This window comes from Bos indicus, chromosome 10, assembly GCF_029378745.1.
Source record: "Bos indicus isolate NIAB-ARS_2022 breed Sahiwal x Tharparkar chromosome 10, NIAB-ARS_B.indTharparkar_mat_pri_1.0, whole genome shotgun sequence".
Lineage (NCBI taxonomy): Eukaryota > Metazoa > Chordata > Mammalia > Artiodactyla > Bovidae > Bos > Bos indicus.
In genome coordinates, this window is record NC_091769.1 from 1,686,579 (window position 1) to 1,713,156 (window position 26,578).

The following is a 26,578-nucleotide window of genomic DNA, read 5'->3' on the forward strand; positions in this document are numbered from 1 at the left end:
CATGTTGGTTTAAGGATTTGTAAGACTAGAAAGGCAGCTTCTTTGGTGTGCTGAAGGATGACTTCCCTTACTTAAAATAGTCTGTGGACAAAAACAAGGTATACAAGGTCAGAAACTTGAACCAGTACAGGAGGCTACAGAATGAAAGCCTCTCACCCTGTACACACCCATCCTGCTGACGCTGTTTCCAGAGGTTATCAATTTGGAGGTGTTGACACACAGGCCCAAGAGTATTAGGCTTTTTAGTTTATACCAAGACAGTGGAGGCAGGACAGCACAGTTGCCAGCATGAGCCGCATAGCCACTTGGCCTGGGGTCAAATCTGGTCTCTTCCTGCCTTACGTAAGGGCATTAGAATAGTCCCTTTCTGCACCTTAGTTTCCTCATCTCAAGAATAAGTTGTTCTGATAAAATCTGATAATATTCAAAATGTGGAACAAAGCCTGAAGCATACTATATGCAGGATGAAGGTAAGCTCTTTATTCCTTAGCTTCATCCTTTTTTTTTTTTAAGTTAAAAAACATGATCTATATCTATTCTTTTGTTCACCTAAAAAAGAAGTGAATTTAGCCAGGTATCAAAGTGTGCCTTTATTGTCTTCCAGCACTGTGGAGCCTGGTTTACCCGCTGCTTGCGCACAGGCTAGCATTATGCGACGGAAATGAGACCATGACTGTGTTTGTGGCACTTTCTGGTTTTGAAGAGGTTTTATTTCATCCTCCAAACCAGCCTATGATGTGGGTTGGACAGATATTATTAATGCATTTTGCAAATGAGGAAATCGAGTTTGCCCATGATTCAGCAGACTTGCCTGAGATCACACAGCCTTGCCTAGAGGTGTGAAGATGCCCGGAATTCTGCATCCCTTTGATATTACAAATAATCCTGTGGGCTACCTGGTGTGGGAAAGTCCTCTCCTTTCAGCTGAGGGAGGGGTTTCTGAAAAGGTCCTCTGTTGTATAATAGATCTATACTTCAGATCCATCTACACTCTCCTTTCCTGTAGAGTGACACCTGTTTTCTGGCCAGTCCCTGGGATTAGAGATGCACTGCGGGGTCACTGAGTAGATAAAATCAGGAAGTGGGTGTGGTGAGTTGTGCAGTCAAAGGAGCAATGAGCTGGAAGGCAGGAAATGTGGTCTCAGTGTCTTCATTGTTTAAAATGATGCCTTGGTATTAAATGTTCTCTGAGTTTATGGATGAGGATTTAGGGCTGGAGAAGTTCAGTGGCAGTTTTGGGACATCCAGCTAGTTAAAGCAGAGCCAGGACTAGATTGGGAGGATTTGTGATGAAAGAGTTAGTTATCAGGACTGTTAGAACTCTTGCCAACTCAGGAAACCAGCTATCAGCATTTGTGTTCCTTTATCAAGAAAAGCTTCCGTGTAGAGGTGTCCACTAAAAATATAATGTGAAACACACAGGTAATTTAAAATTTTCTAGTAGGTGCATTTAAAAATTAATAACATTTTGTTTAACCCAATAGATCTAAAATATTATTTTGACATGTAATTAATATAAAATTATTCTTTTTATATTGCCTTCAAAGTCCAGTATGTATTTTATACTTACAGCACCTCTTGATTTGGACCAGACACACGTCAAGGATTCAGTAGCCGCGTGTGGCCATGGCTCCCATATTGGATGCATAGGTCTCAGGGCACAGGGGGCTGCTTAAATTTGCACTGTTCAGGCTGCTTTGAAACAGAGACCATGCCTCATGGCCCTTGTTAACGTTTCACTGTGCATTTTGGTTGAACTCTCTTGGAATGGAGAAACTGAATGAACTGTGCTATAATAAGTGCCACGAAAGAATTTAAGTTTGTAAGAGCTGTGATTTAGGAGTTGGTGATTCTCATTCTTCTAGTACATTTGCATTTCCTTCTATTTCACCACGCTCCGCCCCCCCCACCAAAAAAAAAATCCAAGGAATTGAGAAATTTTATTAGGTGCTTTGGCTTCCCAGGTGGCTCATACATTAAATAATCTGCCTGCAGTGCAGGAGACTGGGGTTCAGTCCCTGGGTTGGGAAGATATCCTGGAGAAGGGAATGGCTACCCACTCCGCTCTGGCAGGCTACAGTCCATGGGGTCACAAAGAGTCAGTTACGACTGAGCGACTAAGCACACACACACACATTAGGTGCTATGCTACGTGAGGATTAGTGAGAAAATAATACAATTTCAGAAAAAGTTGGCGGTACAGTTTAGTTTGAATGGTGAAAATTTGATTTTTTTGCCACTTTTTAGGGAAATACTAGTTGCTTACAAAGTGTTTACAAAGTGAACAACATATTAAATGAGCGGGATAAATATTAAACAGTTAGGAGAATTGGATTCTAGTCTCTACTCTGGTTATTAATCCATTCTGGGGCAAATTCTTAAGTTAGCTCTATTTCACTACTTATATAACTATACAAATCACTTCATTAAAAAGAACAGTTTAGAAAATAGTTATCAGATACAGAATCCTTTTCTGCTCAAGAACTACAACTCTTTATTCATTATGTTATTTCTTTGGGAAATGCATTCAACTAAGATTATTTTGTTATATAGAATCTTTCTCTCCAGTATTCTACAGCATCTTTTTGAAGGACTGTAACTTGCCCAAATATTAGAAATACAATGAACATATGAAGAAGAAATAAACTGATACGTGGAGACTGCATTTAATCAAAAGTTGTAGAACTGCAGTGAACACGAAGGGTGGATTGACTGGACAACCAGACCCCATTTTGAATCCAGTGCTGGCCTCCTAGCTTTCTTTCTGTTATCGAAGAGTAGTTATTAATTGTTCACTATATTCAAGGTGCTTCTATTTACAGCTGAAGTTTGTAGCTTACAATTTCTGTTAAACAGAAAAATGTCTTACTAAGTAGGTATAGATAGTTTTAACATTTTATATCCTTAAAAGGAGCTTTGCTATTGTTTAGTCACTAAGTTGTATCTGACTTTTTTAAGACCCCATGGACTGTAGCCCACCAGGCTCCTCTGTTCATGGGATTTCCCAGGCAAGAATACCTGAGTGGGTTGCCATTTCCTTCTCCAGGGCATCTTCCCTACTCAGGGATCAAACCCCCATCTTCTGCATTGGCAGGCGGATTTTTCACTGCTGAGCCACCAGGGAAGCCCTAAAAGAAGCTTTAAAAGATATTTATATCTTAGAATTAATAAATTTAAACATGGAGGGTTCCTTCTTAAAAAAGCTATCTTTACTCCATAATATGTTGAATTTCTTTTCTTTGAGGAGGCCTTTTCAAATTACTCTAAGCCAGAAATATGTCTGCTCTTCTGAGCCTTAACATCATGTTCAGAAAGGACCATGAACGTGGGAGCCCAGGTGCGTATCTGAGCTTCAGCACTCAGCTGGTTCCGTGACTTAGACAAGTCACTCAGCTGACCTTCCTTAGCCTTGGTTTCCCCATATGCAAGAGGGAAGCTGCGTTGACTTGTTTTACACAGCTGTCGTGAGGGTTAAATAAGATACGGAATGTCTCTAGTACAGTGTATGGTCAGATGCTCAGCGAATGTTTGTTGAGTGAATAAATACCTGATTTTGTGATACTGTTAGTGCTCTGTCACCTCTAAAGATTTTTGATTGACTGTAGAACTTACATGGGGTAGGTGTGTAAGGTTTTAGTCATTTGGTTGATCCTTAAAAGTGGAGAGCAGAAACAAGAAAAAGGAAGTAGTGATGAAAACAAAGGAGAGAGGGTGAGTTGAGAGAGTCCCAGCCTTTGCCCTGTGAACTGCTGTATATCACATACTTCAGGAGGTAAGAACACTAAATGAAGTAACAGGAACTGGAGCAAGACCCTGTCTGTTAGAGGCATGGTGAGTAGAACGCTTTCAATGATGAAAGTCAATTTATAAAACTTAAAAAAAAACTTTGGTTCTGATAGTATTCTTCCTTTTAAAATATCTTTTTCAGAAATTTGAGATGAAAAGAAACATCTTATACCTAATTATTTTGAATTACCCCTTGGCCAGTAATACCCAAGGGAGATGGTTTATTGCCTCACCTATGAAACTGAGCCCTGTTTGACGAAGGGACTCCAGGAAACAGTTTTTGTCCAGTTTCTGTGTAGATCTGTCAGTTCTCTTGATAACCTCCTGGTGGAATTTTCTACTGAGTGGGAGGTGGTTATGCCTTCAAGGTGGATTGGCAGCACTGACCCTTGACCAGAATTTGGATAACTCTAAGTTCCCAGAGAAAGAGGCAGACAGTGGGGGTTTCCAAAGGATTCAGTCTACACTTTTTGTTGCATATTCCCTGCCTGCCAGAGCTGGAAAGAGTTCAGTTCGCTTACCCCATTTCACAAGTGAAGAGACTGGGCCCCTGAGTGGTTCAGCAGCCCACCAGAGATGACACAGTGGGGCAGGAGCAGAGCTAGGTGAAACCGAGGGCCCTGACTCACCTTCAGCTGCCTCTGTGCTGTTCTCTTGTCAAGGGATGACCTCCCCATAACCTTTTCTTTTCTTTTCCTTAGATGCTTTTGAAATTACAAAATTTGAAATTCTTAAATTTGGCGTTGCAAAAGTAAAACAAACTGTTGTAAAAAATATTCAAAAGGCAGAGATACATAGAAAAAAACTTAATTCCATATTAGTCACTTAAAACACGACTCTGCTTTTGTAAGTAAAATACCTTATTTATTCACCTTGTTAATCGTTGCATAATTTCTCATTTTGGACGACTGTGGTTTATTCAGTCATTTTTCAGCTGGTGGCCCCCCAGGCTGGGGGATTTTATTTTGCCACTCTCAGGGCAGCAGTAAACATCTCTGGCTGTATAGCTGGTGCTTTTTATTTCCATAAAATAGATCCCGCAGAGTCCAAAAGACTGTCACTCTTGCATAACTCATACTTATCATCCTAAATGCTACGTGTGTTTTTATCCTTTCCATCTACCTTTTACTTGTCTTTTATTACACTTTGTCGTGTTCACTCTTTTACTTTCTATGGTCCGTGGTCACATTTCTGCTCAGTTTTCTACCCACCTCAGCATGAAAATGCACATTCTTTGCTTGTCTGTTTTTTTAGTGGTTCTTTCCCCACTGAATACTTTGAGAGCTGCTATAATTAAAAATTCTATAATAACAGAAATTAAAGAGAGTATCCCTGCTTTGAGTTTTACCTAGACAGGTTAGAATTTTTTTGTTCTCATCTATTTATTACGTTTCTTCTTATTGTATGTCTCATAATAAACATTTAAGTTATAGACTATAAATTGAGTCATATCAGCTTTATACTTTATCCACAACGTGGATACATCGAGCCACTTCTGCCCTCTTTATTGTCCTTCACATTTTGAGTTCTCTCTCCAGTTAGAGCACAACCTCCAAGATTTCCTCAGGTTGAGTTCATTGGTTAAGTAGCTTCTTACTTTTTCATGTTCAAAAAAAGGGTTTATGTCTTTCCTGACAGGTGAAGAACAGCTAGGTTAGGCTTTTTCTCTTCAGTAGTCACTATATACCTGTGCTCTTGTTTCCAGTACTGCAGTCAAGAAATCTGATGCTAATCTAATCCTTTTTCTTCTGTAAATCCTCTATTCAACTTGTGTAAGTGACTTTATTTGTGGTCAGTAGTGTCCGAATCTGGCCCCATGGACTGTACCCCACCAGACTCCTCTGTCCATGGAATTTTCCAGGCAAGAGTACTGGAGAGGGTTGCCACTTCCTACTCCAGGGGCTCTTCTTGACCCAGGGATGGAACGCTTGTCTCCTGTGTTTCCTGCATTGGCAGGTAGATTCTTTACCATTGAGCCACCTGGGCAGCCTGAGTGATTTCCTCTTAGTCTTTAGTCTCTGACTGCTGATTCTAAGAAGACTGAAGAATACAGTATAGATAAAACAAGTGTGTTAGTGTTAGCTGCTCAGTTGTGTCCAGGTGTTTGTGACCCCATGGACTGTAGCCATCTGGCTCCTCTGTCCATGGAATTCTCCAGGCAAGAATACTGAAGTGGGTTCCCATTTCCTTCTCCATGGGCTCTTCCTGACCCAGGAATTGAACCCGGGTCTCCTGCACTGCAGGCAGATTCTTTACCATCTGAACCACAAGGGAAACCCATAGATAAAGCTAAGTTTAGTTTATCGCTTACTGCAATGAAAGAGACCATGACTGACTGTTTTTCAGAGGAGGGAGGACAAAGATGGGAGATTTGTGAGGTTTGTCAGGGTCTGATTTGAGGCAGCCTGTTCAGAGCAAGGACATAGAATTAGACCAGGTTTTTGGTAAAACAATTTAAGACTGGTGGGCTGAGTAAGGCATATTGACTCTAAGTCGCTCAGTTGTGTCTGACTCTTTGTGACCCCATGAACCACAGCAACACCAGGCCTCCCTGTCCATCACCAACTCCCAGAGTTTACCCAAACCCATGTCCATCGAGTCGGTGATGCCATCCAACCATCTCATCCTCTGTCGTCCCCTTCTCCTCCTGCCCTCAATCTTTCCCAGCACCGGGGTCTTTTCAAATGAGTCAGCTGTTCACATCAGGTGGCCAAAGTACTGGAGTTTCAGCTTCAACATCAGTCCTTCCAATGAACACCCAGGACTGATCTCCTTTAGGATGGACTGGTTGGATCTCCTTGCAGTCCAAGGGACTCTCAAGAGTCTTCTCCAACACCACAGTTGAAAAGCATCAATTCTTCGGTGCTCAGCTTTCTTTATAGTCCAACTGTCACATCCATACATGACCACTGGAAAAACCATAGCCTTGACTAGACGGACCTTTGTTGGCAAAGTAATGTCTCTCCTTTTTAATATGCTGTCTAGGTTGGTCATAACTTTCCTTCCAAGGAGTAAGTGTCTTCTAATTTCATGGCTGTAGTCACCATCTGCAGTGATTTTGGAGCCCAGAAAAATAAAGTCTGACACTGTTTCCACTGTTTCCCCATCTATTTGCCATCAAGTGATGGGACCGGATGCCATGATCTTAATAAGGGTTAGTTGAGCCATCTATTGTTTAAATAAGTAGGTTTTTGGAAGTTCCTAAAACAATAAAATTGTTTGTAGCTTCATCTTCCTGGGTAAGAGTTTCTTGAAGTAGTAAAGTTATGTTTGCAGCTGCTACTAAGTTGCGTCATTCGTGTCCGACTCTGTGCGACCCCAGAGACGGCAGCCCACCAGGCTCCCCTGTCCCTGGGATTCTCCAGGCAAGAACACTGGAGTGGGTTGCCATTTCCTCCTCTAAAGCATGACAGTGAAAAGTGAAAGTGAAGTCGCTCAGTCATGTCCGACTCTTCATGACCCCATGGACTCCTCCGTCCATGGGATTTTCCAGGCAAGAGTACTGGAGTGGGTTGCCATTGCCTTCTCCAAAGTTATGTTTACATAACTTAATAAGATGTATGATGGCAGATGATTTCCCTTCTCAGTTAAAGTATTTCACAAGCCTAGGCATGTGTATTCTTTATTCCTCATTAATACTGCCTGAGCTTACTGTGAGACCTCTCCATCTAGAGAATTATCCCTTCTTTCAGCTCAGGGAGGTTTTCTTTCGTTTTGTCCCCTCCCACTTTCCCTTCCAGTTTATTTCATCTCTGTTACTGTTACTCTTCTAGGAGAACCTGTTTTCTGCATGTTCTATCTTCTGATTATATCTTTTATGTCTCTGTTATTTTCACTTACGCTTATCTGGTCTTTCTGATCAGTAGTGATCGCACTCCCATTGTGTCTGTTGACATCTTAATTTCAGAAGTCATGCTGTTTGATTTCAGGAAGCCTTTTTTTGGTGTGTTCTAAGAGTATCATCTTAAAAATCCCCGTTACCTTTTCTCCTTTATTATTTTTTGTTTGTTTTTAATAGATACTCTTCTAGTTTTTCATCTTGGGTTCCCCTACTCAAGTGGCCAAGCCTTCTTACTTGGGCTGTAATTTGAGTTTGTTTTACCCTGGATGCCTCATTCTCAGACAGGCTAAGAGGGCTGCTGGGCTGTGATAAATCAAGTACTGGAAGGTAAAAGCTCACGTGTGTGTGTGTGTGTGTGTGTGTGAATAGATGAGTATAAGCCATCAAACTGAGACTCATCGACCACGGTATTTGGAGGAGCTGCTAGATGCTCTAGTGGTTTGCCTCGCCAACACCGTGACCCTGGAGGTCTGCTGGGGTCACTAGAATGAGAAGTCCTTCCAGGACCAGTCACCTTGTCTTCCGAGATAGAACGAACTGAAATTTCTGGCCAGATCATTTTAGGGAGCTTTAAGATCTGCGGTTAACTCAGGTGGATCCTTTGGCTCTAACACAGATTTTGAGAAACTCTCCATAGGAGATTTGAGAGAATTCTGGCCTCACACCCCTTTTCTCGCTTTCTCTTCACAGTGTAAGAGCAATTTGGAGCACGGTTTCTAGAGCCAGACAGCCTAGGTTTTAATCCTGACTCTGCCATTTACTGTCTGTGTTCTCTCAGGGAAATTTGCTTTACTTATGGGTTCTAATTGTCTTGTCTCTGAAATGAGGAAAATGACAACACGTATATCCTTGAGTTGATATGAGGATTCAGTGAGTCTCCTCTTTATGGAAAGATGTGGTGTTCTTAGATCAGTGTCAAGTGCTTGGCAGATGGGACGTGTTAGCTGTAGTATCACCTCCAACTCACAGGGTTGCTGTAAGCACTGAGTTAATATATGTAAAGTACTAGTATGCACCAATAAAAGCGTTAGCAGTTTTTTTATGTGATTTTGGCTTAGGTGACTTTGAATTATTATGACAGAACGAAATATTAACAAAGCCTCACTTTATCATTTTTTGATAAGTTTAAAAATATTTTGTCCATTTTCTTTTCGGCTATACTGGGCCTTTATTCTTTGCGTGGGCTTTCTCTACTTGAGGTGGGTGGAGGCTGCTCTCCGTTGCAGCGCTCACAGGTCTCACTCTCTCGTTGCAGAGCTCCGGCCCTCTGTGCGCGGGCTTCAGGCGTGCACGTGGGGGCCCACTGGGTGGGGCCCTCGGGCACGCAGGCTGTCAGTGGGTGCGGCACTTGGGCTCAGCCGCTCTGCGGCATGTGGAATCCTCCCAGACCAGGGATCAAACCTGTGTCCCTTGCACTGGCAGGCAGACTCCTGTCCACTGTGCCACCAGGGAAGTCCCCACTTTATCTTTTAAATTTGAAAGTTCCCCCAAATTGAAGAAATTTTGTCAAAAAATCATATAATCATATGTCAAAGAATCATACAATCATGAATTGTAAATAGTATAAACTCTTATCCTCTTCACTCATAGATGCAGTTAACATGTTACAACATAGGCTTTATCATTATTTTTTCTCTTACTGAACCATTTGTTAATTGAAAACCTGACTTCTTACCTCTGAATGCGTTAGTGCCAATTACCTATAGACAGGGACCCTCTGCAGCATAATGTTGGCACAGCTGTCAATATCAGGAAATGAGATGTAGTCTAGCTGTTTAATCCAAAGCCTCGTTCAAATTCTGTCAGTTGTCCCAACATTGTCCCCTTTAGAACAAAATCATCCAAATCAGATTATTCATGGCATTTTGTTAACATGTTGTTCAGCTCTCCTTCAGTCTGGAATGGTTACTCAGTACTTTTGTGACCTTATGATTTCTGAAGAGACTACACCGGATGTTTTGTACAGTGTCCCTCAAGTTGGGCTTGCCTCACATTTCCTCAGTATTAAATTCAGCTTAGATAGCTTTGGCAGGAAAAACACTGAAGTAGTGCTATATTTGTTGCATCCTTTTTGAGGTGGTACTTGATGTCAATTTGTCCCACTACTGGAGAAATTAAATTTGATTAAGGTAAAGACGCTAGATTTTTTTCACTGTAAAGTTTCTTTTTTATTCTTTGTAATAAATATTTTGTGCGGTGATATTCTAAGACCTTGTAAAATATTCTATTCATCCTCTGGCTTTTCACCCACTCATTTATCATTGCTGATGCATCTCAGTTGAATCAGTCATAACCATGATGGTCATTTTCTAATTCTGTCATTTTCCTGGCATTTACAAGTTGGCATTTTGTTATAAAGAAGTGTTTTCTCTTCTGCTTATTCATTATTTGTTTCTGTTTCACATGAACTCAGGGATTCCTCTCAGAGGATTATAATCTGATATTTTCACTTACAGTGGTGTTCAAATTGTGCCTGATTTGACTGGTAAGAATTCCCTTCAAACTAACACTTCTGTTCTTTTGGAAGGGCCCCATCATTCTTTGAGCATACCATTCTTTTCTGTAATAAAAAATCATTTTAGGTCTTTTACTTCCCTGTCCAAGGCTTGAATTGGTCTGTTTTCTAAGGAGTAGAGAATGATATTTAGAACTGAAGTTCCAGGCACAAGACTGGTCATTGCTCTCCAGGTGTCACTGCTCCCGTGCCCACTCAGTGGGAAGGTCTAGAGAACTGGGGTGTATATGCACACACACACATTAACCTGAAAATACCAAACCATGTATTTACACCACAAGATTCATTCTTGTTTTCTCCTTTGTGTAACTCCGTTTTGGCTCCTATTTTTCACAATATGCTGCTGCTGTTGCTAAGTTGCTTCAGTCGTGTCCAACTCTGTGCGACCCCATAGATGGCAGCCCACCAGGGCCCCCTGTCCCTGGAATTCTCCAGGCAAGAGTACTGGAGTGGGTTGCCATTGTCTTCTCCATTTTCACAATATACCTGCTTATTATTACTTCACTCCGCTGCCTTCCTCGGTGGCCATCCTTGCCCAGACAACTGTTTGGCTCAACCTCCAGCTGCACCAGATACCCAACCACCCTGCTCAGCCCTGATCTGCTGTCTGTTGCTAACAAGTGTTGAAGAAAAAGGAGGGATTCTCCTGGCTTTTCAGTGGAATGTTTCAGTTATTCAGGAAGGAAGGGAGAGAAGGTGAGATTAGTTTCTCCCAGCCCTCTAAGTGTTTGAGACATGAAAGTAAACACCATTATTCATGTTGGGGCGATGCATTTTAAATCTGATACCGTTCTGTGATGGTACTGTGGAGTCACAGCTGCATGTGTGGCTCAGTTGTAATGGAAATGTGGGTTGTATGACAGTTGTACAGTGTGGATAGAATAAAGCTTGTGTTTACACTATTCCATAGTCTAATGAGTGTACAATCACATAATGTCTAAAAAAAGGGACATACCTTAAATAGGAAATTCTTTATTGCTGAAAAATGCTAACCATCATTTGAACCTTCGAGTCATAATCTTTTTACAGTGTAACATCTGAGATCACTGTCACAGATCACCATAACATATAATAATAATGAAAAAGATTTAACTGTCCTTGAGGATTACCAAAATGTGACACAGAGACGTGAAGTGAGCAAATGTTGTTGGAGAAATGGTGCCGAGAGAGCTGCTCAATGGAGGGTTGCCACAAACCTCCATGTTGTGAAAAACACAGTATCTGCAAAGCGCAAGAAAAGGAAGTACATTAAATGAGACGTGTCATTTGAAACATTATAGTGAAGACGAGTTGACCAGAGGAGGGAAAGAGAAGAATGTAACAGGTGTAAAGAGAGACTAGGAAATAAAATATGGTAGGTTGTCTGTAAGGTTGAGTACCAGTGATTCTTCCAGTCATTCCCTGTGCCTTCATGGTATTACTCCTCAAGAGACAGAGTCTCCTTCCCTTCCTTTCCATCTGGGTTGCCCTGGGACTGACTTAGACCAATAGAGTGTAGCAAGAGTGATGCTCTGCTGGGCCTGGTCCTTGAGAGACTGGATAGCGTCTCTCCTCGCCCTCTTGGAGGCCCTAATCACCACGTGATAAAGTCAGACTGCCCCGCTGGGAGAAAGGCCCTGGAGCCGGAGAGACAGGGAGCGAGGGGAGAAAGAAAGGCCTCCCAGCCCTCCAGCCCCTCCAGTCGCCTGGGGTGAGATGTCACTCTTGAATGACGCCATCTCGAGTCCACAGTGACCTCTCTAGCCAACATTAGACAGAGTAGACACTAGCTGTCCCTTCTGAGCCCTGCCCAGAGGGCACATCATGAGCAAATCAGCTTGAAGCCACTAAGCCTGGAGGTGTTTGTGAAACAATGATAGAAACACTAGGTGAAAGTCTGAGAAAAGTCCATCAATGTGAGCAAGCTTTTGTATGTGAAAAATATATGTAGTACCTTGAAAAATACACATTTTATTTTATTTAATGATTAAATGTCAGTTCAGTTCAGTTCAGTCGCTCAGTCGTGTCCGACTCTTTGCGACCCCATGAACCACAGCACGCCAGGCCTTCCTGTCCATCACCAGCTCCCGGAGTTTACCCAAACCCATGTCCATCGAGTCAGTGATGCCATCCAACCATCTCATCCTCTGTCGTCCCCTTCTCCTCTTACCCTCAACCTTTCCCAGCATCAGGGTCTTTTCAAATGAGTCAGCTCTTCGCATCAGGTGGCCAAAGTATTGGAATTTCAGCTTTAACATCAGTCCTTCCAATGAACACCAGGACTGATCTCCTTTAGGATGGACTGGTTGGATCTCCTTGCAGTCCAAGGGACTCTCAAGAGTCTTCTCCAACACCACAGTTGAAAAGCACCAATTCTTCGGTGCTCAGCTTTCTTTGTAGTCTAACTCTCACATCCATACATGACCACTGGAAAAACCATAGCCTTGAGTAGATGGACCTTTGTTGGCAAAGTAATGTCTCTGCTTTTTAATAGGTTTAAGAAAATCTTTTTTTCTTACAAATTTCTTCACCTAGGGTGAAGGTAACTCTTAGTCAAAAGCCTTCATATGGTGGTTAACAGTACCTGACCTGATAAGCAGTTACCATTGGTGCCTAAGGAAGGTCTCCTCCATGCCCCTGCTTCACCTTATCCTAACGGGCCTGAGCTGAAAAAAATTAATGTAATTTCTGCTTTTTCAGAGAACCTGAAATCTATTCTGTCAAAAATATTGAATGAAAATATAGTGACTTTTTATAGGCCTGAGATTAAACAATTTTTTGAAGGCTTCATTTCCCCTTTGTGAGGGAGTAAGCTGTTTGTCTAGAATGTAATAGTTATCATTCTGTGCAGCTGGTAAAAACTTGCCTTTCTGGTTTGTAATGTCATGTTAATCTGAAAAGGTGTTGTTACTCACTTGAAGAATCCTTTGTTCTAGTTGAAAGTCTCACTGATGGTATTTTCAAATAAACTTGTCCTGCCTGGGAGTCTTTCTCTGAGATCATAAGCCTCTTGTAGCTTTGTTCTTTCCAGAATATTGTTAAAATGTCAGTAATAAAAGTAATCTATCTCTAATTGCCGAGATTTAAGTGGCATATAATTTACCATCCAGAAATATGTCACAGGCATTTATTTACTGTCACTTGAAAGGTAAGTTAATTAATTCTAACAATTAAATGAAGTTTTCTGAATGGAGTTATAAAAGGCCAGAAGCTTCCTTTACTTCTTTATTTTCTTCTTAACTGCTTCATATTGATAATTTTGGTTTTCCTGATGATAGGGAATACAATTCTTGTCAGATTTATTTTATTACATAAAGAAAACTATGTATCTTCACATTTTATACATTAAAGTTGAATACCAAGCCTCTAATTTTTTTGTATCTTATGAACTTCAAATATAAGATACTTATACCAAATTCAGAGCCTATTAAGTCTTTTGAAATTATATTAACACAGAAATGAATGTATATTTTTGAAATTAAAAGCAAACTAAGTAGCACTGAGGTCAGCAGGACCCCTGGATCCACCCATCTTTCTTCACGCTCCCAAGTCTGACGGGGCAAGAAAAATGGGAATCTTCACTGAGAAACTGGAAGGGGCATTTTCACAGGCCACCATATTCCTAATACTACTCTTTCTCTTCCTTGTTTGTTGGCCCTTAGTAGCCTTCTGTGGAGTTCCTACTGTGTGTGGATTATTGGACTGGATGCAAAGGAGGAGGTGTGCAATGCTCAGGACCTGCCTTCAGAATCTCTAAATATCGGTGGCAAAATTAAGAGAAGTATCAAATGGCTTTAATAAAGGCAGAATAGCGTTAAGTCTCAGAGATGGACAAAAACAAGACACTTTGTAGGTCCAGGGAGGCTGAGGTCATAATGAGGTTGAGGGGATAAAGACAGGCCTTATGGAGAAAGTGGTATTTGTGCTGAATTCTGAAGAATAAGTGGAGTTTTGAAGAGGACAGAGAGGAGAGAAGATGTTCCACAGAAAGGGAACAGTACAGATGAGCCAAGATATGGGGAGACCTTGTGAATTTCCTTTTCTGTTATTTGTGTTGGCACTCAACTCATTCTCTCAAAAGTCTCATTAGTTGATGTTCCTTATCAATGACAATATTTTAATTTATTCAGTATTCAGAAAATCCTTGGGCATGTTGCCAAGTGCTTTGGTTGTTGTTGTATCTTATTTTGTGGCATCTCTGTTGATTTTCTCATTTTGGCAGAGATTCTTCTAGAAATGTTCAGAAAGAACTGGAAGGGTGCTAAATACAATCACATTTATGAGTTTCCTTTCTAAGTGCTGAAGGAATTAAAGTTAAAAAATAAGTTTATATTAAACTTCAGATGAAATGAACTGTCTCCCTTGGAAGATATGTCTCCAACAGTTCAAGTACTGGGGCACATGACCTCCATACTTGTATATGATGGCCTAGAATAGTTAGGTTTGCCTGCTCAGAGGGCTCGGGAAAAATTAAGATGAAAAAGTCTTGTAGTCACTGTTTTGGCATGTGGGACCATGAATTGTTGGTGTAAACGTGGTCAGCATGTTGACAACTCACCATGATAGAGAGGAGAGTGCTCTCTCCTCTCTCTACATTTCTGTACTTAATAGCTCATAGCATGTGAACCAGATCTACAAAACGATTATAGCTGTGAGCAAAAAGAAAGATACTGACTAGTTTCTACTAGATATATTTTTCTTAAAAAAATTTTTTTTATACAAGTAAGACAGGTACATAATTATCAGACAGGTACATAATTATCAGACATGTACAAAAAAACTTCTGATGAAAACCAAGTCTTTCCCTGTCTCACTTTCTGGAAGTTTCTTATTGCTCCATAACCCCCTGGTTTCTCTGTGGTTCTGAGAAGCCAGTAACCTGCTTCCTCCATAGAGATGTTCTTAGTATTATAGTCCAGGTGTGTCTGACTTTCCTCTGGCATTCTTACTAGTGTAGTTTTTCCATCTTATCAGTGTTAATCACTTGCTGGCATGTAGTAGGTCCTCAATAAATGTTTGAATGAATGAGGTCATATTCCTTTCATAATATCCTTGATGATACTTACTTGTCCTTTTTTTAGTAATAAATCCTGAACCAGCCTGTTCTTTGCCCAGGGTATTTCTAGTTTATTCTTGGGCTCTTGTCAATTCTGTATCAGTTCTTAATTTCTTTATTCAAGAATGACTTTTTTGGAACTTGAAGACTTTCAATTCGAATCGCAACATATAGCCCACAAGCAATCTCTGTGAAGAACCCATATGTGAAGAATGAAGTTATCCATAAGTGTAAAAGCGGAGGGCATTGCAGTGGAATACAAATGACCGGGCGGGGAACTGGAGGGGCTCAGCTGGTGCCAGATGGGCAGATATGTAAGCTGGTGGTGTCACCCCGCCCCAGAGGCTAATGTACTGCTGGCATCCCAGTTTTGTGAGTCTTGTCGTATTGCCGTGTGATAGATGAGAAGTCACAGGTTTTTCCTGTGCACGTTTGCTTGAAGAAGTGACAGAAATATAGCATTTCCGAGGTCCACCTGGCTCTTTTCCAGGTGCATGTGCAGACACACCTGCAGTGCACAGGAAGCTGCAGGGGGATCATGAAACGTCATGCTTTTCCTTTGGTCGGCTCCGGATTCATTGCCCAACCCCGCATGCTTTCCTTGTGGTTTCTCTGTACAGGATCACATATGCTAAAGGATAATATTTATAAAGTATTTTCAGCATCAGATTCTATATAAATGCAAAACTGTCATAGAGGATTTACAGGCTTATGTTCTGGTATTTTGGGAATGATAGTTTTGGAAACAGTGATTCCTGTGTGAAATTATTGCAATTTTCATATACTTTCCAAACTTCTAAGCTGTTTTTCCAAGCTTGTCTTTGTGTATTTTCATCATTAGTAGGGCATTTTATCTTTTTTATGCTTTTTGAGTAGCATAAAAAGGCTGTATGTGAGAGGATATATGTGAAAAGGCTAACATTTCTTGTAGAAATAGAAGTGTAAAATGTTTTTATATAAAGGCAGCCTTAATTTATATGTATATTTTAAAAGATCCACCCCATTTCACTGATGTAATTTTAAGCATCAATCATTCCTTTTGTGTTCACAAAGCACTTCTTTACCTGCTTGGGATAGAAGAATTAAGTGGAGTTCTTTGGTTCTACCTGTTCCTGTCTGTACCTGGATAGAAGAACAGACCCAGAGAAGAGATTAGAGCAAGGTGGAGCACTGGCTTGAATGGCAGCCTTCTGAAACTATTTTGAATAGGAAAGATGCATGTGCATTTTCCATAGCCTCCTGGAAAATAAGCTGATCTCAGTTAACCAGAGATTGTTGAAAAAAATTACTGAGGCAAAAGGCAAGTGTGAAAAACAATTGAAAGTGAATACTGTAGCCCAGCACATGGGCAGGAGACCCATGGAAGGAGGTTGTGATGACTCCACGTTTAGTGGCTGTGATACTAGGATGTGGAAAAGACCTAAATTCCTGTCAGGTGATGTCTACAGAGCCTGCAATGGAGAAAATCAGTTGCTTACCATGAGAGTAACAATAGCCAGGCAGCAAGTATAATATAGCAACTATAAAATAGCTAAAATTAAGCCTGTGTTAGTTTTCTATTGCTGCATAACAAATTACCACTAATTAGTGGTTTAAACGTAGTCCTGTTGGTTTTCTTACCATTCTGAAGGTCTAAAGTCCGGGATGGCATGAATGGGTTCTCTGCTCAGGCTCACAGGACTGAATCAAGGTGCTGGTCTCTTGTCTGAAGGATCTGGGGAAGAATTGACTTTCACAGTTTTTCAAGGTGTTAGCAAAACCCAGTTCTTGTGGTTGCAGGCCTCAGGCTGCCGTTTCCTTCCTGGCTGTCAACTGGGGCTTGCTCTCAGCTTGTTGAGGCTATTTAACATGGCCCCCTCCATCTTTCAAGTGGCAAGGACCTATGGAGTTGTTCTCATGCTTTAAACATCTCTGATTGCCCTTCTGCCTTCCTCTTTTGCTGTAGAATGTGCTTGGCTTATAAGGGCCCAAGTGATTACATCTAACATAATCCCATAATCTTCCCAGTTTAATGTAAAAATTATAACACATAACACAATAAGAAGGTTTATATTTGATCATACTTACTGGTTCCAGGGATTAGAGCAGGACTTTTTTTTATGTGGGGAGGGAAGCACATTTTATAACTTCTACCTGCCACAGAGCCCAAGTTGAATTTTGTAAGACCTACATGAAAAAAGTATAAAATTTCCTTGATGGATATAAAAGAAAATCATATAGGTTTCACTTTGTAAATATCATATCATTACCTCCCAAGTTATCTAGTCTGTCAATTCAATTTAATTTCGGTCAGATTCTTAACAGAATTTTTTATTAAATTGGCAAGCTGGTTCTAAGCTTCCTGTAGTACAGCAAAATGTCTAAGAATTGGCAGAGACAAATCTGAAAGAGAATGATAGAGATCAACAGACTATATTAAACTAAAGTTAATAAAATCTTGAAGGATTAGTCTAGGAGTAATCCATGGCATAGAATGAGGATTCATTTAGTAGATGATAAATTTGCTTCAGTCAAAAGGGAAGTGATGGCCTTCTAGGTAAATAGTGGTGTAGTTGTCTCTCCATTTGGAAACACAATTAGATCCTCACCCCAAGCACAGAAATAGTTTCCAGATGGAGTGAAGAACTAAATAAACTTAAGTAAAATGTACAGGTATTAGAAGTATTTAAGGGAATTTAAACTTCAATGTAGAGAATAACTAACCAAAGTGCTAAGAAGCACTGGAAAAGACCACAATGCTGCGAAAGATTAGAGGCAGGAGGAGAAGGGACAACAGAGGATGAGGTGGTTGGATGCATCACTGACGCGACGGACATGAGTTTGAGCAAGCTCCGGGAGTTGGTGATGGGCAGGGAAGCCTGGCGTGCTGCAGTCCATGGGGCTGCGAAGAGTCAGACACGACTGAGCAACTGAACTGAACTGAACTGAACTGATTAGTGTCCGGAAAATGCAAATTAAAATAATTAGTCCTTCCGTCTTTCTTGCTCAGTCAGATTTGAAAAATTTTGCTCAATCCAAATGTTGGCAAGGGCATTGAGACATGTACTCTCCTTGCATGAATTGTAATGGTCTTTTTGGCAGTGCTCATTGTAAATTTAAGTAGGCCTATCCTTCGAAAGAGTAATTTCATTAGGAGAGTTTTACTGTAGTTAAAGACATAGGTACGTGAGCACAAAGAGACATTTTCTGGATATGGCATTGTTATTATAGCAGGAAATGTCTAACAACCTAAAGATACTTCATAGCAAGGCTTGTTGTTTATAAATTATCTAATGGATTTTGACAAAAGACCAATTAAGTTTAATCAAAGAAATTTATGGGATTTGTAACAAGCACTGTCTTCTCCCAGTGTGTGATTTTATCACCTCTTATCACCCATTTTATATTTAATCAAAAATATTTCCCGTATATTACAATCTGTTTTCTCAAAACAATGCGGTGTTCTCATCTTACGTGAATATATATGAAATGGTAATTTTCTGAAGAAAGTGCAACTGAACAAAGCCCTGCCTCATGATGTGTAACATCTTGGGAATTTCTTGTAACTGTCAGTGATGAGAAGAAAGAAAGAAAAAAATCTATCTGTAGGTATACCATCAAAATAGGTTCTTTTTGAGATTAATGTGTATATGGAGTAATGTTTGCTGATTAAATGGTTATGTGTGAATAGTATTTAATATGTTAGATGATAATCTTTAAAGAATATGCGGTGGGAAGGGGAGAGATTAGATGTTTTAGATAGGTATCAGCATTTACCAGACAAGGGAAATATTTTCCTTATGTCTGTGTTTATATGAAAGAGATTAAGTCTAATATCTAGACAAAGACATTTTCAGAACATTAACGTTGGTGGTTTTAATTATAGGTTTGTTAGGTAAGGATTGAAAATGAAAGCCTTGGTGGTAGTGGCCAAGATGGTAGACTAGGGGGACCCTGAGCTCACCTCTTCCATGGGCACATGAAAATTACACCTATTTACAGAGCAACTATCTATGGGAATGACCTGAAGAGTTTCAAAAAAGATTTTCCATAAGTAAAGATGTAAAGAAGGAACCAGATGAGATGGGTAGGAGAGACAAAGCTTCAGTATAATTAACACCCACGCCCTTTGGGAAGGTGACCCACAAGCAGGAGGATGATCACCATTGCTGAATTTTTCCCTAAAGTGCAGCCCCCGCTTTGAGCTCCCCAGCCCATTGGGAAGACAAGGCCCCAGAATATCTGGTTTTGAAGACAGGAGAGCTAAAGGGCTGTAGAAAACAAAGACTCCACTCTTAAAGAGTGACTGCAAAACCTGATACGCTTTGAATCCCAGCACAAAGGCAGTAATTTGAAAAAAGCCGGAGGAATCACATTCCCAAATTTCAAACTATACTACAGAGCTACACTAATGAAAATAATATGGTACTGGCACAAAACAGACATGTGGATCGATGAACCCGAATAGAAAACCTAGGAATGAACCTGAGCTGTGGACAATAATCTATGACAAAGGAGGCAAGAAAATACAAAACGTGGGAAAGACAGCCTCTTCTTTATCTTTGTTAAACTGGACAGCTACATGAAAAAGAAACAAATTGGATTACTCTCTCATTGCATATACAAAAATAAACTCAAAATTGATTAAAGATGAAAATGTAAGACCTGCAACCATAAAACTCTTAAAAGAAAACATAGACAGTGTGCCCTTCAACATTGGTCTGAGAAATATTTTTTGGAAATATCTTCTCAGATAAGGGAAACAAAAGCAAAAATAAACAAATGGGACTGTATCAAAATAAAAAGCTTTTCACAGAAAGGAAATTATTAATATGAACAGAATAAAAAGACAGCTTACTGAATGAGGGAAGGTTATTTGCAACCAATATATCCAATAAGGGTTAATATCCAAGGTGCACAGAAAACTCATACAACTTGATGTCAAAAACACACAAACATCCCAATTTAAAAATAGGCAGAATACCTGAATAGATATTTTACCAAAGAATACATGCTAATGGCTAACAGACACGTGAGGAGATGTTCTATATCACTAGCTATGTATCACTGAGGATCAGATCAGATCAGATCAGTCGCTCAGTCATGTCCGACTCTTTGCGACCCCATGAATCACAGCACGCCAGGCCTCCCTGTCCATCACCAACTCCCAGAGTTCACTCAGACTCACGTCCATCGAGTCAGTGATGCCATCCATCCATCTCATCCTCTGTTGTCCCCTTCTCCTCCTGCCCCCAATCCCTCCCAGCATCAGAGTCTTTTCCAATGAGTCAACTCTTTGCATGAGGTGGCCAAAGTACTGGAGTTTCAGCTTCAGCATCATTCCTTCCAAAGAAATCCCAGGACTGATCTCCTTTAGAATGGACTGGTTGGATGTCCTTGCAGTCCAAGGGACTCTCAAGAGTCTTCTCCAACACCACAGTTCAAAAGCATCAATTCTTTGGTGCTTAGCCTTTTTCACCGTCCAACTCTCACATCCATACATGACCACAGGAAAAACCATAGCCTTGACTAGACGGACCTTTGTTGGCAAAGTAATGTCTCTGCTTTTGAATATGCTGTCTAGGTTGGTCATAACCTTCCTTCCAAGGAGTAAGCGTCTTTTAATTTCATGACTGCGGTCACCATCTGCAGTGATTTTGGAGCCCAAAAAAATAAAGTCTGACACTGTTTCCACTGTTTCCCCATCTATTTGCCATGAAGTGATGGGACCAGATGCATGATCTTCGTTTTCTGAATGTTGAGCTTTAAGCCAACTTTTTCACTCTCCTCTTTCACTTTCATCAAGAGGCTTTTTAGTTCCTCATCACTTTCTGCCATAAGGGTGGTGTCATCTACATATCTGAGGTTATTGATATTTCTCCCAGCAATCTTGATTCCAGCTTGTGTTTCTTCCAGTCCAGCGTTTCTCATGATGTACTCTGCATATAAGTTAAATAAACAGGGTGACAATATACAGCCTTGACGTACTCCTTTTCCTATTTGGAACCAGTCTGTTGTTCCATGTCCAGTTCTAACTGTTGCTTCCTGACCTGCATACAGATTTCTCAAGAGGCAGATCAGGTGGTCTGATATTCCCATCTCTTGAATTTTCCACAGTTTATTGTGATCCACACAGTCAAAGGCTTTGGCATAGTCAATAAAGCAGAAATAGATGTTTTTCTGGAACTCTCTTGCTTTTTCCATGATCCAGCGGATGTTGGCAATTTGATCTCTGGTTCCTCTGCCTTTTCTAAAACCAGCTTGAACATCAGGAAGTTCACAGTTCACATATTGCTGAAGCCTGGCTTGGAAAAAGATAGTCAACACTGAAATCAGGTTGATTATATTCTTTGCAGCCAAAGATGGAGAAGCTCTATACAGTCAGCAAAAAGAAGACCAGGAGCTGACTGTGGCTCAGATCATGAACTCCTTATTGCCAAATTCAGACTTAAATTGAAGGAAGTAGGGAAAACCACTAGACCATTCAGGTATGACCTAAATCAAATCCCTAATGATTATACAGTGGAAGTGAGAAATAGATTTAAGGGCCTAGTTCTGATAGATAGAGTGCCTGATGAGCTATGGAATGAGGTTCGTGATATTGTACAGGAGACAGGGATCAAGACCATCCCCATGGAAAACAAATGCAAAAAAGCAAAATGGCTGTCTGGGGGGGCCTTACAAATAGCTGTGAAAAGAAGAGAAGTGAAAAGCAAAGGAGAATAGGAAAGATATAAGCATCTGAATGCAGAGTGCCAAAGAATAGCAAGGAGAGATAAGAAAGCCTTCCTCAGCGATCAGTGCAAAGAAATAGAGGAAAACAACAGAATGGGAAAGACTAGGGATCTCTTCAAGAAAATCAGAGATACCAAAGGAACATTTCATGCAAAGATGGGCTCGAAAAAGGACAGAAATGGTATGGACCTAACAGAAGCAGAAGATATTAAGAAGAGGTGGCAAGAATACACAGAAGAACTGTACAAAAAAGCTCTTCATGACCCAGATAATCACGATGGTGTGATCACTGACCTAGAGCCAGACATCCTGGAATGTGAAGTCAAATGGGCCTTAGAAAGCATCACTACAAACAAAGCTAGTGGAGGTGATGGAATTCCAGTTGAGGTATTCCAAATCCTGAAAGATGATGTCGTGAAAGTGCTGCACTCAATATGCCAGCAAATTTGGAAAACTCAGCAGTGGCCACAGGACTGGAAAAGGTCAGTTTTCATTCCAATCCCAAAGAAAGGCAATGCCAAAGAATGCTCAAACTACTGCACAATTGCACTCATCACTAAGGATCAGGGAAATGCAAATCAAAACCACAGTGACATACTACCTTACACTTGTCAGAATGTGTATCATCAAAAAGGCAACAAATAGTAAGTGTTTATGAGACTGTGGAGAAAAGGGAACCTTTGTACATTGCTGGTGGGAATGTAAATTGATGCAGCCACTATGGACAATAGTATGAAGTTTTCTAAAAGAATTAAATATAGAACTTCCATGTGATCCATCAATTTCACTTCTGGGTATTTACATGTAGAATTCAAAAACACTGATTTGAAAAGGTATACGGACTCCAGTGTTCATTACAACATTATTTACAGTAGCCCCGATGTAGAAGCAACCTAAGTGTAAATTGATACATGAATGGATAAAGATGTGTTGTGCATTTATACACAGTAGAATGCTAGTCAGCCATTAAAAAAAGAAGCCTTGCTATTTGTGACAGTATAGATGGATCTAGAGGATACTGTGCTAAAAGCAGTGAGTTAGACAGGGAAAGACAAATGCCTTAGAATCTAAAAACAGAATAAACTAAGACAAAATGAAGATAGACTTGTAGTACAGAGAACAAATGGATGGTTGCCAGAAGGGAGGGGGTGAAATTGGTGAAGGAATTAAGAGATATAGACCTCCAGTTATGTAATAAATAATCGCAGAGTATATTAATGTGTATACATATATATATGTAATTTAGAAAGATAGTACCAACAATCCTACATGCAGGACAGCAAAAGGAGACACATATGTAAAGAACAGACTTTTGGACTCTGTGGGAGAGGGCGAGGGTGGGATGATTTGAGAGAATAGCATTGAAACATGTACATTACCATATGTAAAATAGATGACCAGTGTAAGTTTGATGCATGAAGCAGGGAACCCAAAGCTGATGCTCTGGGACAACCCAGAAGGATAAGGTGGAGAGAGGTGGGAGGGGGGTTCACAGTTGTATATCTGTGGCCGATTCATGTTGATATGTGGCAAAATAATCAAAATAATGTAATTTTCCTCCAATTAAAATAAATAATCACAGAGATGTAATATACAGCATAAGGAATATGGTCAATAATGTTGTAATAACTGTGTGTGGGAATCACGACCCAGATAATCACGATGGTGTGATCACTCACCTAGAGCCAGACATCCTGGAATGTGAAGTCAATTTGGGCCTTAGAAAGCATCACTATGAACAAAGCTAGTGTAGGTGATGGAATTCCAGTTGAACTATTTCAAATCCTGAAAGACTATGCTGTGAAAGTGCTGCACTCAATATACCAGCAAATCTGGAAGACTCAGCCGTGGCCACAGGACTGAAAAAGGTCCATTTGCATTCCAATCCCAAAGAATGACAATGCCAAAGAATGCTAAAAAGACCACACAATTGCACTCATCTTACACACGAGTAAAGTAATGCTCAAAATTCTCCAAGCCAGGCTTCAGCAATATGTGAACTGTGAACTTCCAGATGTTCAAGCTGGATTTAGAAAAGGCAGAGGAACCAGAGATCAAATTGCCAACATCCGCTGGATCATCGAAAAAGCAAGAGAGTTCCAGAAAAACATCTATTTCTGCTTTATTGACTATGCCAAAGCCTTTGACTGTGTGGATCACAATAAACTGTGGAAAATTCTTCAAGAGATGGGAATACCAGACCACCTGATCTGCCTCTTGAGAAACCTATATGCAGGTCAGGAAACGACAGTTAGAACTGGACATGGAACAACAGCTGCTACTGCTAAGTCGCTTCAGTCATGTCCGACTCTGTGCAACCCCATAGACGGCAGCCCACCAGGCTCCCCCATCCATAGGATTTTCCAGGCAAGAGTACTGGAGTGGGGTGCGATTGCCTTCTCCATGGAACAACAGACTGGTTCCAAATAGGAAAAGGAGTACGTCAAGGCTGTATACTGTCACCCTGCTTATTTAACTTATATTCAGAGTACATCATGAGAAACCCTGGGCTGGATGAAGCACAAGCTGGAATCAAGATTGCCAGGAGAAATATCAATAACCTCAGATATGCAGATGACACCACCCTTATGGCAGAAAGTGAAGAGGAACTAAAAAGCCTCTTGATGAAAGTGAAAGAGGAGAGTGAAAAAGTTGGCTTAAAGCTCAACATTCAGAAAACGAAGATCATGGCATCTATTCCCATCACTGCATGGGAAATAGATGGGGAAACAGCGGAAACAGTGTTAGACTTTATTTTGGGGGGCTCCAAAATCACTGCAGATGGTGACTGCAGCCATGAAATTAAAAGACGCTTACTCCTTGGAAGAAAAGTTATGACCAACGTAGATAGCATATTCAAAAGCAGAGACATTACTTAGCCAAGAAAGGTTCGTCTAGTCAAGGCTATGGTTTTTCCAGTGGTCATGTATGGATGTCAGAGTTGGACTGTGAAGAAATCTGAGCACCAAAGAATTGATGCTTTTGAACTGTGGTGTTGGAGAAGACTCTTGAGAGTCCCTTGGACTGCAAGGAGATCCAACCTGTCCATTCTAAAGGAGATCAGCCCTGGGTGTTCTTTGGAAGGGATGATGCTAAAGCTGAAACTCCAGTACTTTGGCCACCTCATGCGAAGAGTTGACTCACTGGAAGAGACTCTGATGCTGGGAGGGATTTAGGGGCAGGAGGAGAAGGGGATGACAGAGGATGAGATGGCTGGATGGCATCACCGACTCGATAGATGTGAGTCTGAGTGAACTCTGGGAGTTGGTGATGGACAGGGAGGCCTGGCGTGCTGCGATTCATTGGGTCGCAAATAGTTGGACACGACTGAGCGACTGAACTGAACTGAACTGAAACTTATCATGGTGATCATTTCATAATATGCAAATGTCAAATCATATAGTATACTGGAAACTAATGTGATATTGTATGCCAACTTTATTTCAATTAAAAAATGAAACATAAAACCTTATTAATCAATATGAGATAAAAATTTTAAAAAACTTTGGCTCTGTGTGTGTGAAAGTTGCTTAGTTGTGTCTGACTCTTTGTGACCCCATGGACTGTATAGTCCCTGGAATTCTCCAGGCCAGAATACTGGAGTGGGTAGCCTTTCCCTTCTCCAGGAGATCTTCCCAACCCAGAGATCTAACCCAGGTTTCCCACATTGCGGGCAGATTCTTTACCAGCTGAGCCACAAGGGAAGCCCATTAAAAATTGCTATTTTAACCTTATATATCTTCTGCATTTGTTGTGGGAGTAATGATCCTGGTGAAAATTGCTTTTTAAACTGAGAGAAGTATGAGATTTTAACCAAAGTAAATTTTTTTTGATGTATTTATTAAATGCACTTCATATAAGCTATTATCTTTATTAAAATAATAATTTTGTCATGATATTTTAGTCTCATAAGAAAAGCATCTCATTAATTTATAACAAATAATAATTTAAAATTGTTTTTCAGAAGTATTTATTTAATACTTAAATCTCTTTGTAATTGAGGCCAAACTTAAAGAGGGAACTATGGGCTAATAAAATTGTTTCCATGTGAGCAAAGCTAATAAAAGATGAGAACTGTGGCTGTGTCCCATTGAGAAAGACAAGACACCTTATTAAAAAAAAAGACACAACCTGTGAATTATTTTCGCAGAAGTCAACGAAAGGCTCCATTGTCCTTGAGCACGTATTCTGCCACGTCAACCTTGTGGAGGTGGAGTATTTTGGGCTGCGTTACTGTGACAGAAGCCATCAGACGGTGAGTGTGGTGGCTCCATATTCAATTTTCTGGTTATAAATGTCATCATATCTCTGTCTTTTCTTGTAACTGAAAAACTTAAACATGTTTTCCACTGCTAATATCTTTGCATTTTTTCCCTCTTCTGCCAAAAGTCTGTAGAGTCGCAGGATTCACAGTTTGTATGTGTAGATTTCTTTATAGGTGGCTTACATGGTTTCTGTTTTTTACAATTATAGAGAGTACTTTCCCTTTGTGTTGTTAGGAGGACTGAATTAGCCATTTAATGTGTTAGGAGCCGAATGACTAATGTCTTATAGTGATAAGTATTACTGTTTTTTAAAATTAAAAAAAAATTTTAATTGGAGGATAATTGCCTTACAATGCTGTGTGGGTTTCTGCTGTACAACTACACTAGTCAGTTATAAATATACACAAATCCTCTCCCTCTTG

The 26,578-nt window shown here is 40.4% G+C and overlaps 1 protein-coding gene across 3 annotated transcripts in view; it reads left to right on the forward strand.

Annotated features, from left to right (window-relative positions):
• Positions 1-26,578, forward strand: part of EPB41L4A (erythrocyte membrane protein band 4.1 like 4A) — a 292,774-nt gene that overhangs the window by 93,469 nt on the left and 172,727 nt on the right. For 2 of the 3 annotated variants that reach the window (XM_019968015.2, XM_070796630.1), the window contains exon 2: positions 26,042-26,146. The exons of the other annotated variant lie outside the window; for it this stretch is intronic. In XM_019968015.2, the coding sequence (XP_019823574.2) occupies positions 26,042-26,146 (105 nt within the window). The remainder of the gene's footprint in view (positions 1-26,041; positions 26,147-26,578) is intronic. 3 annotated transcript variants of the gene reach the window in all.